Source organism: Gallinula chloropus (genome assembly GCF_964237585.1).
Source record: "Gallinula chloropus genome assembly, chromosome: 17".
Lineage (NCBI taxonomy): Eukaryota > Metazoa > Chordata > Aves > Gruiformes > Rallidae > Gallinula > Gallinula chloropus.
In genome coordinates, this window is record NC_140102.1 from 4005851 (window position 1) to 4018538 (window position 12688).

Sequence of the window (12688 nt, forward strand, 5' to 3'; positions counted from 1 at the left end):
AGCAGCAATTACCTTCAAGGGTACCGTGAGATATTTCAAGACTGAAATTAGTCTGAGTCAAGTCAAATGGGTTTAGTGCATTATGATTTGGCTTTATAAAAGAGTTTTAATGCACACTACATGTAGAATGCTCTTGTTTTGCAGTCAAGTAGGTAAAATCCTTATATTCCTTAGAGGTGACTGAAACACATGGACTTAAAACATTGCTAAAAATCCAGTTTTTTTTTTAAAAAAAAACATTTTATGAAAGAAATATTCAATTTGCAGCTGTAACTTATGCTACTGGTGCTCCCATTTGATGGGCTGCTGATGTAAAGCTAACCAGAAAAAATGTGCTCTCATATATAAATATCAAAACAGGCAGGTTCTTCCTTCCAGGCTGGAAAAAAACATGCCATGATATATGACATATTTAACCAGCAAAAGGGAGCTAAGCTTTACCCAAGTCTTTCATAAAGCACTTAATGAAATAGTTTTTTTTTCTTTTAAGAGAACCACTGGTATTAAATAGAGCTTTTTCTTTACATACAGTATTGGTATATACAAAACAAACACAGAACAAAGACAGATGCAAAAATAAAACCACCAAAAGAAGTGACTTCAGAAGTTCTGAAGCTCAGGAATATTTTGGTACAGGTCCAGAGTCTCTGGGTTTGAGAAAGCTCCCCGCTGCTCAACTTCTTTCCCAGCAATTATTTGCTTCACAGCTACTTCCACTTTTTTTCCATTTATTGTGTACTGAAAAACAAAACCAGCAATGGGAAAGTTATGCTTTTCATGTAGGAGCTTTATGGAAATATTCATTAAACACCATCCCCCCCCCACCAACCCCACAGCTCAACGAAAACTTGGCACAGCATCTTCCCTTCTGTGTTACATGTGCAGCACCAGACCCTTTCTTCTGAAAATCACTTGAGGAGTACATGGAATTTAAAAGAGTTTGTAACTGATTTTGGTTTATTACTCCTGTTCAAGAGCACTGAAAACATGACCAAGCTCCAGCAAACTAATGAAACCAGATCAGTATCATGGTATAGACACTAAAGATCTTTAGTGTTTGATGTTCTGCCACATCCCATTTCCAAACAATTTTTTCATTTTCTAGGGGTGGGCTCAAAGCCCAAATCCACTGGGGCTTTGGGAGAGGGAAACCATGAGTTTCCTATGGTAAATGGCCTTTTTCTAATCAGGTAAAGTGACACACTGAGCTTGAATGGTCCTCAACATTAAAATGTTTTAAAACAAATCACAACAAAGGCTTCACCTCCCCATATAAATCAAGAACTGGTTTAGATTGTGTTATTCAAAGTAAGGACATTGCATAGAACAAAAAAACACTACTTTGGATCTTCTTAGGATCAAACCAGTGTAATTTCTGACCAGTACAGTTCAGGAAGGAAGAACTACCCCCAAGTTTATTACCACCTTCCTTTGGACTGGTACCACCAAGAACTTTTGGAGGACAAACTTTAAAAAGCTGACCTCCAAATACCTCCTTAAGTCTTGTCTGTCCTCCCTGGGAACAGAAACTGCACTTGCTTTACCACTGAATCTGCTGATGGAGGCTGTTCCTGGCCTCCAAAGCCACTGAAACTCCTGAACTCCAGACATCACCTTTCTTTAAAGATATTTCAAAGCTGGCTAAATAATCCTCAACTCAATACAGTCTTGCAAGATCGATGCTGATACTAAATCAAACATTTCCTTATTAAAACTGCTGAAGTCATGTGCAATCCTACCCTCCTGAACCACCTTAGCCAAACACTCTTCCTCCTCAATGATTAGCAACCTAATTTTCCCAAGTGTTCAGAAACCAGAAAACCTCAGTGACCTCAAAGGGAATTGCCCACTTTAAAAAGAGAAGATCAGACAGACTGTTCAAAGCAAAGTTGTTCACTTTAAACAGGAAAAATCGTGTAGGATGATGACCAGAAATGCTTATCTGGTCAGAACTGGGAAGAGTTGTGCTAAGAGGTTGCAGCATGTTGTTTAACACCTGGATCTCATTAAAGCCATGCTCTGTATTGCTCAAGTCCTAATTGCTTCAGCACAGCTATGCTGTTTCTACCAGTACAGGGTGTCAGTGTACAGCCAGGATGGGATCATACTTTCAGATGAGGATTCAAATACATTCTAAAAGTAGCAGAAAACAAAGAGGTTTCCCAAGGAAAACTTCCAAAGAAAGATAGGAGACAGCTTTGATCACTTTATCATTGGCATATTTACCTGAAGGGTAATTAAAATTCACTGAATTGTAAATTCAGTCAAAGTGTGAACTAATTAGTGATCTAAACAGGCTTTTTTGAGGGGCAGCCCATCAAAAACACCTCACTGCCATCAACTTTGCTCTGTATGTCAGGGTGATTTAAGCAGTTTACAAGTTCAAGGCTTGACACAGAACTAGGTTGCAGCCCAGAAAATCTAAACTTCACCATTTAACAGAGAGGGGATTTCTACACTCATGCAAACACATGGAGCCATGTGTTACCTGCCAACAGGTTTTATCTGGCCTGAAGCAGAAGTAACTCAGAGCCAGATCCCTGTGTGCACTGTGCAGGCTGGCTGTCCTGAAGCCTACACCACTTCCACAGAGAAACAGTCACTGGCACCAGGGGGGTATCAGAATGTCTGATGTGTCTTTTCGCTGGGCACATTGAAGTCTGTGTGCAAAGAGACTTGAGACAACTACATTCTCCTGCTCAGAGGGCTCTTGAGGAGATTCAGGTCTATAAAATCCGGGCATCCAACTGAAGACTTCATAGAGCAAGGAAGAGCACTGTAGAGTAACACCACTTCAGAAGACCAAGCATGCAGAACCTTTAGGTACTCCCATTCCCCACACACCCCTCATAAGCACAAGTATTTTATTTTAGTTCCTGCTACAGTTAAGAAAGCAATAGAGATACATTTAAGTGACTAAACAGATGCAAGAGTGAAATGGTTTAACAAAATGACTTTTTAAGTTTGCTCAGTGCTCTCAGCTTTCATAAGAATGTCATTTGCAGCAGGAAAACAAAAACAAGTTTATGTGCAGCCAGCAAAGCTGAAGTTAAATCACCTTTTTAATATTTTCCTTTAAAAAGCTTAAGTATATATTACTGAGAAAAGCCAACACACATTTATAAACTGAGAATGGGCATTTTTAGGTATTGTTAAAAAACAAAAACACCCTTAGCTGAAAAGGAGATGAAGTGATGTTGCCAGGCAACGTAGACAAACTATTTATAAAGCTCGAATACACTTTTGAGATGCTAAAATTTCCACACATGTGGGTTTGAAGAGCAATGACAACTGCTCCTTAATTACTATTCAAGGTGACAAGGAAGAAAAAGTAGGCAGCATTTTTCATGACATACCGGAATGCCTTTGGTTTCTAGAATGAGGCTCGGAACATGCCTGGCAGACAGCGCTACACGTATGGCGTCGCGGATCCTTTTCACCAGACCCTCACTGAAGGCATGGTTTAATGCCATCTTCAGGAAGAGTATCACCCTCTCCTCCCCATCTTTGTTGTACTGAGGGACACAGAGGCTATCTGAAACCTCCTCAAAGGCTTCAACTGAAAATAAAAGGAAGAGTCTTTATCAGCACTTTGGTTTGTACGTGATTCGGGATGGAGATTCTTTGCGGTTGCACCTAGAGAAGCATCACCTCCCCTAGAGCTGCTAAGGCAAAACTGATGCCCTGTGGCTGGGTTATTTTACAAGCAGCTTCCCCCCATGTGCTCTGAAATTTTAACCCCTGCTCAGGTGAGAATCCAGGTTTCAGGACCATATTTAGGTGCAGGCCAAAAAAAAAAACTGATTTCTATAGCTTTTGGGACAGAAAACAAGCTTTTCCACTAAACCATTTTCTTTGGCTTTCCTCACAATCCCCACTGCTGCATGGACAGAAAACTGACATGCCTGGTCACACAAGAACAAGGAGACAAATGGTCCTTCAGGCTCAGATCAGCACCCTTGCAGGCACACAGTTTCACCGCCTTTCCTGGAAAGGCAGTCTTTGAAATACAAAGCACAAGCTCAAGAGCTTCCAATTATTAGGAAAGTTACAATAAAACCAATGTCAAGAGCTTGTCTGGGGCGGGGGGGGGCCCTCAGAGGTTAAGTATTCTCTTAAAATCTGCGTAATTAGTCTGTAAGGCTTTATCATATGAAAGCAACATCTCATGGAGAGCACTAGTCATCTCCAGCCCCACAGATACTTCAGGAAAGCAACCAATTTCAAGCCCACATCTACAAACCCAAACTTTAATGTTAATGCTAATTTGCTCTGTACCATCCTTCATTTGAAAAACAGCAACTGTCTTGTTCCTTAATCCTTCCAAGCACCTTCATAAAGCTCACACTTCACATTTCAGGCAACAATGTCAGAGCTGAAAGAGGTAGAAAGCTAATGTCATACCTATGTTATAGATTTCAGAACTCCCAAATCTTACTCCATTTGGATTTAATGTGCCATCACTAGAAAAAAAAAATCACATAAGAAGCATTAAACTGTGATTAGACTTCAATGAAAAAGTTGATACAATTAACCAAGCTAAAGTTCCACACAGTGAATGTGCAGCCACATTAGAAACTGGATTTTAAAAGAATGATTCAAAAAGGCTTTTTGCTCATTACAATGAACCCCAACATTATTTATTCACCTTTCTTAGTCCCTCCCCTTTCCAAGTAGCCTACAAATACCCACACACCACTAATGACAAAACAGACTGAGAACCTTTGTAGCAGCATGCCATCATACTGCAACTGAGTACCATCCCCTTTCAGTCCTACAGCTGGAGCATGTTTCACACGTAGCAGCTTCACACCCTATGTCTCTGGAGTAGCTTTAGTTGTGATGATGCCAGACACACATTCAAGGCATTCACTCAACTGCATTTCAAACAGCAGCTTTTAAAAGCAAGCAGAATGTTTAGCCCCAGTTGTGATCCTGAGAGTGTGTGGTCATTAACACAAGCACAACTGATTACCTGACCTTCTATAATTGTTTTACTGTGGATCAACTCAGTGGCAAAGCCAACAGGACAAGTCTCCTTACCACCTTTCACGTGCTGCACTCTCAATTTGAACTCTTACAGATGATCATGATAAACCATGGAACACAAAACCAAGCCCAGTGCTCTCTTGTGCTCACATATGCAAGAGTGAGGTAGAACATTTAAGTGGGCTCCCTTCCCTCTAATCAGCTGCTCAACTTAATTGAAGGGTTGAAATCCACAATCTAAAGATTTAACAAAACCTGTACTGCTAACAGGCATGATGGGGAGTCGCACACATGATGCTCTAAGGTGAAGTTTGCAAGGTTTAATGCTTCTTTACTCTGAATGCTTTCACCAAAATACTGTACCTGCGACCCAGCATGACGATTCCTCCTGTCTTGGGATTAATTTTGCAGTAATCACCATGGGCCCAAACACCTATTAGAGAATGACAAAGTTAAGCAGCGGGTTTCTTATTCATCCAGTCACAGAAGGTGTTTGTGTAACTGCTCATGTTAACTTGGGAAGATAAACACAAAAAAATCTATCAGACATACTTTAGAACTACTCACAGCAAATGTAGCAGTAACTACACAAACAATCCACATGGCATCTACTACCAAGAGCTAGGACACACAGGAGTAGCTCACACAGCAAGATCAAACCCTAGGTTATCTTCTGATTGCTTGTTTGCATGACTACACAGCATCCTTTATAAAAAGGATGAAGGCTGCTCTGCACACCACATTGAAGAAACCAAAAGAATTTTCCACAAAGATAACATTCCCACCAGTCTTCCTTGATCCTCTTTTACAACATACAATTCTTCATAAGCAGCTTTCTGGGCTTGCACAATAGGTCTCAACAATCCCCCAGGGAGCTTATGTACTTAATGTTCTTGATTTGTGTTAATGTAAAATCAGATTTAACATTTTCAGAGCTGGAGTAACTTCTGAACTATTCAAGACTGATAGTGCTACAGCTGCCTGCCACAAACAGAAACACAAGCCAACTCTACTCAGATTTTTCCTCAAGAGCAAACCAACCCCAATTATGTCCACTTAAGTTCAAAAATGGTCTTAACTGTTACCACCTTAAGCCCATTTACAAGGAAAGAGAAAAGGGGTTTCAGACAAAACCTCTGGACCACAGTAATTTCACTCTAACAACTATCACACAGATTTTTTTCCATTTACTGTTGTCAGGCTGACATGCAGACTGCAACTTCCACGTTCCCTCAATTTTCCTATACAATTATCTCCTGCTGCACGTCCTGACTTCTCTGGTGAATCCGCTCTGTACTGCTGCTATTTATAGGAACACTTCAGTCTCCAAAAAGAAGCAGCTTGAGGCCCTGCTCCTATAAAAGCCCCTGCCCAGTAGGCAGTAAGGAGTTCAGCATCGCTGTGCCAGATAAGCAAAAGCTGAGGATGAGCAGAGTCCTTCACAATTAAGAAGAAAGTCTCTTACCCACAGTACCTGTTCCTTTACTCTTACTACGACTGAAAGACTGTATGAATGCAGAATATGCATGTCTGAGACAGCATATACTTAAATCCTCATGCTAATGGGGTAGCAGGTCAGCACTTATCCCTTAGGATTCACTCCTCCAGCTAGGTAGGCACTCTGGCAGAGGCACAGTAGCACTCATTAATGGAGGACTGCTCCCTGACCTGTTCAGCACTTTCATTTCACACTCATGCCAAGCAGTTTATGTCTGTGCTACAGATTATCAGGCTGTTACAGTCATATCTGCCTAATGAGTGCAGAAGCTAAACAGGATTGGAGCTTTCCAGAGATTAATAAATTGATTTGGATCCATATTCAAAGCAAAGAGCTAGAAAGCAGTGTGAGATGATGAAATGTGCCATGGAGTTCTCACCCTGAAAATCTACATTCAATGCTGTACCTAACACAGAGCAAGAATAAAGCTGAACCTTCCCAAAAGCAGCAATACAATCTGTGTCCTTGGGCAGCCTGAGCAGTAACCAGAGCCCTTCTCTACATACCTGGGAATTTTGAGAAATAAGCCTTCCTGTATTTGCTTCCATTCTCATCGTTCCAGAAGTGTGTAGGCTGACAGGGAATGGGTTTGGTACACACCAGCTCTCCGCTCTCACCCCAAACTGGCTTTCCTGTTTACAAAGAAAGATGTATTTTCTGCATGTCATTTCTGTAAACAATAAGGTACCAGAGCAAAGAGCATCACCAGTTACTCCTTACACACCAGATGCTGACGTAGATATGAGATGAGCTGTGACTGGTGGCCTTAACACCTCGGGTTCAATTCCTAAACTCACCTGTATCTTAAAACCTCAGTACCTTCAGGAGAGTTACAGCACAGGGAGGAAGCCAGCTTGGCATCCACAGCAACACAGCTAATTAGCACACACACCCCAGAGGCTAGAATTTAACCTTGATGGGCTTTAGCAGAGATGGAAGAGGAAGGGCTTTTCACACAATGGTTGTCTTTCCTAGTCCGATACAATCCAGATCGGATGGATCCAGATCAAGGGTTTAGGACACAGGTTTCCAAAGTGAAATCAATCCCTCATTTAACAGGTAGCTGTTTACCCATCTGATAAATGAAACTTAAGATCTATTTCATAAACGTGCAGAATGTTCTGGATAGTAGTTACCTTCATCATTCCATGCTTCTACAGCCATCCCAAGATTTCTGGCCTGAATCTCTCCTTTGTAAACTGGAATTGTAACATTCTGACCCATGAAACATGAAATTATATCTGTCCCACCTACAATAAAAGAAGTGCATTTAGAATACACAAGGATGCTTTTTGGAAAAAGCAAAACTGAAAGCTGTGCAAGAACTCCAGAGCAGCAAACTACCACCTTTGCCAAATGCTTCTGACCCTCATTAAGTAATGAAGAGCAGGCAGTATTATCTAGTTATGTGACTTATTAAAATAAGATTTTCTTACTTCATATGTCTTTTTATACATGTATGCTCTTCATGCTGAAACATTCCTTAAGGCATAACTTTTCTTCTTCCAACAGTTTCTTTAATCTCATTTAAGGAAATTTATGTTTATGTAAGAGTGAGAAGATAAACAGGTCCTTGTTTACAGACTTCCACATTTAAAATGACTTCAAAATGTTTTCTTGTTTGTTTTCATTAGTTTGAAGTGTCCAGCCAAGCTATTCCACTTGTTATTTACTTAGCTTTTATATCTTGTTCTCATTAACACAGGCTGGGGGGAGAGGGGAGCCATGCATATAGAATGAACCATTATCTTAATAAAAATAGATACTGTCAAAGGGCTTATTTAACTGAAATACTTATAGACTTTCTAGAACTTCAAGGAAGTAGTATTATAAGACAAATCAATCATGTTAGCTTTACTCAAAAATAGTCTTCTGCATTGGAGGCTATTAATGTCTACAGCAGCAAGTTCAAGATCCAGCACTACTCTTACTTAAGACCAGAGGAGGAGGTGACTTCAGTGGCAGAATAGTCAAGACTTTAAAAATCAAACTAAACTGAGTTAAAAAGCCCTTTGAAAAAGTCAGTCCTCATTACAAAGCAGAATGAGGAGTTCTGTGGTGGACCTTATGTGAATAGAAGTTGCCTCAGCTAGCACTCCTCACAACAAACTGCACAGTATGTGGGCTTGATATTTCTCTAATTATATAATTTACAAAAAAATCTGTCTGCAGTGCCAATTACTTGGCACAAAAGAATTGAAATGGGAACATGGAAAAACCTCTCCAAGAGGTATTTTCTGCTAAAGTCAGCTATTTGCAGAACAGTATGTTCTGTAGGTTAATAGACTCTTTTCTTGATCTCACCCTGCTACCCCTAAGGACAGCCAGTCAAAATAAATGATCCTGCTTTAAAAAAAGCTAAAACCCAAAACATCCACCATGTCAGAAACATTCCACCTAAAAGCCTTTGAGTGTATGAGCTTCATTACAGCACACTGAATTATGCAAAAAAATCTCCTCACTAAAAAGACAATTAATTCCAGTTTAACTATAACCCAACCTGAACCATCCAAGGCTTAATTCTCCCAAATACAGAGCAGCAAACAAGAAGGAAAAAAATCACAGGCACTGAACAGGATTGGTAAGGTGCACACAGCATAGAGGCATCACCTGAAATGGAACCCAGGAGGACGCTGCTTTTTATGTGTTTGTAGACATACTCAAAGCTTTGAGATTTGAGTGGTGATCCTGTAGACAGTATAGTGTGGAGTGTCTGGAGATTGTGTGTTTCACCTTTAAAGAGTAGGAAAACCAACAAAACAGGTTAAGGGAGAATTATTACGTTTTTTACAAGGGTTTGTAGCTGTTTGTCACTACAACCCCGAATAACTACATTATTACTTTGTGACAAGATGCAAGGTCAGAACCCTGAGAGAAGAGACAGGAGGGAGGACAGGAGGGATTCAACAGCTGTTTGAAGCTTACATGGTTTTAAGTTTTTCTCTTCTAGCACAGCCAGCCACTTTGCACCTGTTCCAAGGATGGTGATCCTAGAGGGGGAAAAAGTTTACATGTTTTGTGTATTTAATTGTGCTAAGATTCTGAAGACCTGCAATTCCCACTGCAGTAAGCAGAGGCTGTAAGACACACTGTGCATTGATCAGTCAGGCAATGCTGTTTCTTAGAGCTAAGTGCAAGGCACGTCCTTTTGAGCAATCAAAACTAGTCAGATCACATGTCATTTCTAGAGCTTTGAAACTTCTAATTCTATCTTTAAATATGAAGCAAAGCTTCCCCACCTCATGGAAAACATTCACAAGAATTCATAGCTGCAGAAACACTCCAAAGTCAGAAAGTGTTGTAACGTTTACTTCATTAATGGGCTGTAATTGCCACTAAGCTGTTTGACAGAACTGCTGCCCTGTTAGCATTCTAACATAAAAATTTTGCCATTTCATTGCACAGGTTACCAAAGAACACTCCATTCTGAAGACAGCAGCCAGTGGTTCTCACATACCTGCTCAGTTTCCACCAAGGACAGCGAGTTGCATTGCCTAAATGAATGTAAAGTTTGGCCTTGCTGACTGACCATCTGAATTCCACTCATGAAAAGTGTATTTAGAGCTCTGATACAACATAATTAAAACTTGAAATGAAGTCTGTACCCCTTCCCTGCTCTATTGATGGAAGTGTTAGGTTAATGTTTCTGCCAACTTTGAGGAAATCCTCTTCCCTACTGTTTTATATTACAGCAATGAACTCCCTCAAGAAAATGCACAGACAACTACAGGTAAGGGAGACAGACTAAGTGCACAGAACATGGGCCATACATACATCAGTGGAACTTAAATCTTTCCTGTTACCCCAAAGGCACAATGGAAGGTCAAACAGCTCTTGCTGTGACAGTTTTGGACACACAGAGGGCTAAGTCCCCACCACCAAAACAGGACATCTTCCTTTGCTGTTCAGCTGGACGACAGTTAGAGAGGCTGCCACCTTTTCAGTAGGGATGGGCTATTTGAACAAGCACCTCAGTGCATCGAGCCATTTCTCAGGTACACAGGAACACCACCAGGACAGCCCACAGAAGTACCACTCCTCCAGCTACCACGCACCTCAATTACATGAATCAACATCACTTATGTAACATCTTACTTCCATGCTTCAAATTATTCCTTGTTTTACAGTTAGAAAATGTAATGCTCTATTTTCTAAGCTCCTTGACACTTCCTCTACAGCACGTGTAGAGCCTCATCTATTATCTCCTTCCAAACACTATACCACCAGTCGATGGTGACTGAGTTGACTTGAACAGATCTACTGATGTCCACTTAGGTAGTTCTTGTCATTCAGCACAAGATACCTTGATGACACTAGAAGAATATGCTATCTGAAGGGAAGTGTGGTGCATCTCCAGAGAAGTAAGGTAGTCTTAACATGTTGAAGCCTTTCTTCAATATGTAACATATGAGTGAGCTGGGAACAGACTGCATTATGAAGAACCACACAGATGGCCACCGCTTTTAGCACCAGATTACAAAAGTGAGACATGCAGACACATTTCAGTTATCTTCACTTACTTTTGGCATGTAGAAACAATGGTTAAAAATATGCTGTGTTATTTCTCAATTCTAAATTTTTGCCTGTTGTTCCACTGGGGTTATTGGGGGGGAGGGGGCTGGAGAAGTGTCTGAAGTTTGTGCTTTTGTGGTTGGGGTTTTTTTACTAGAGGCATTCTGACTAGGCATTAACCTCCAGTTATAATAGCCAGGGAAAAAATATCAGTCTTTAAACATTATATGTCACAGAAGACAGAGTATAAATTATTAATTATCAAAAGTCAAAAAGTAAATCTTTTGGCATCCACTTCCCAGCACAAATTAATACATTTTAATTCTCAATTAAAAGTGACACAACAACATTTTACCAGTAATGCAATACAGATCTACTCCTTATATCCAAAAAAGAAATTTAGAAAAAGAAACATTAAGTTTAACCAGTGGTGAAAGCTGAACATCACCACAGGGTTTTGGAGCTGTTTATGCAATCCCTGCCATTTTTCAAGCCTTCGAGAGAGGGCACTGTGAGAATTTTCAGGGATAAAGGACTGAGTAAAACAATTAACAAACAGCTTGACAGGGAGAATTAGGCATTATAGATTAAAAAGCAAAATATGAAAATATAAGCAACCCCGCTGAGCCTTTCCAGTCAATTTATGTCTTTAAGTCCAAGTGCTGTATTGAGCCTTATGTTGAGCTGCTTGAAATAAAAGATTCTTATTTTCTAAGTTCTGAGTGTGCTGAGAAATTACTCTTCAGATTGCTCCCAATTACTGCCTTTTGAAAAGGCTGCTCTCAAAAACCCACTATTGAACCAAAATTCTTTGTTTGCCTGGAATCCAAACGCTTGACTCAAATTTGAAACAATCAGCTCTTTGTCTCTGCTGCTCCCTCTCAAAGATTGTTTGAGTACAGAATTTTGAAGAGTAGCTCCACTCAAGGCTAAGCCAAAAGATAAACTATCTCTAGATGCTAGTTTCTGACCAAGGACATGACACCTTTTCATGGGGCTGATGGTACATGGTCATCACAACAGCAGCAAAGACCATTCTCCTGCCATTTGATGTTGTTTACATACCCTAGTCTGTCAGTCAAGTCCCAAAGCACGTTTGGTGATGGAATTAGAGGAGATCCATCATACAGGACCACTGAAGCTCCTGTTGCAAGAGCAGTCACCAACCAGTTCCACATCATCCAGCCAGTCTGGAAGAAAAGAAGATACCTACATTAGTTTCTATCTTCTAAAGCAGGTGTCTGCTTCTCTGGCAGCTTTGTCACAGCATCAGGAGAGCTGCCTGCTGTCATGTTGGCAGAGGACTTACAGGTAACTACAACACAGTTGGCAGGTGTAGCTTTTGGCAGAATCACCTGGACCAAGGCACACTCCCTGCCTTACACAAGAGGAGCCATCTTCTCCAATTTCCTTGCCAGAGGTTTTTGTGCTTTAAGAAACTGCTAAGCCAACACCTGAGTTTATGCCTAATCATATTATTTAGGAAGCAAAATAATAAGGCTGGGGTGCTGTTTATCATCTCACCTGTCCCAAAACTGGATCAGCTACATGTTCCTGATGGATGTTCAGCCAACATCCTCACAAAGGCCTAATGAGCTGGGGATTCCATAGCTCCCTATACACATGCTTTTAAAGCATCAGTCAAGAGACAAAACTTTGAGACAATGTATATTTCTATATTTATAGTAG

General features: G+C 40.5%; 1 protein-coding gene across 2 annotated transcripts in view; it reads right to left on the minus strand.

Annotated features, from left to right (window-relative positions):
• Positions 1-539: 539 nt before the first annotated feature.
• The window catches only part of AACS (acetoacetyl-CoA synthetase), a 40284-nt gene continuing 28135 nt past the window's right edge, over positions 540-12688 (minus strand). The window contains exons 10-18 of one of the 2 annotated variants that reach the window (XM_084271975.1): positions 12065-12189; positions 9413-9477; positions 9098-9220; positions 7624-7737; positions 6994-7119; positions 5353-5422; positions 4405-4463; positions 3357-3559; positions 540-738 (exon numbers count right to left, since the gene is read on the minus strand). In XM_084271975.1, coding sequence (XP_084128101.1) covers positions 601-738; positions 3357-3559; positions 4405-4463; positions 5353-5422; positions 6994-7119; positions 7624-7737; positions 9098-9220; positions 9413-9477; positions 12065-12189 — 1023 coding nt within the window. In that variant the 3' untranslated portion in view covers positions 540-600. The remainder of the gene's footprint in view (positions 739-3356; positions 3560-4404; positions 4464-5352; positions 5423-6993; positions 7120-7623; positions 7738-9097; positions 9221-9412; positions 9478-12064; positions 12190-12688) is intronic. The other variant, XM_084271976.1, reaches the window with a different exon arrangement.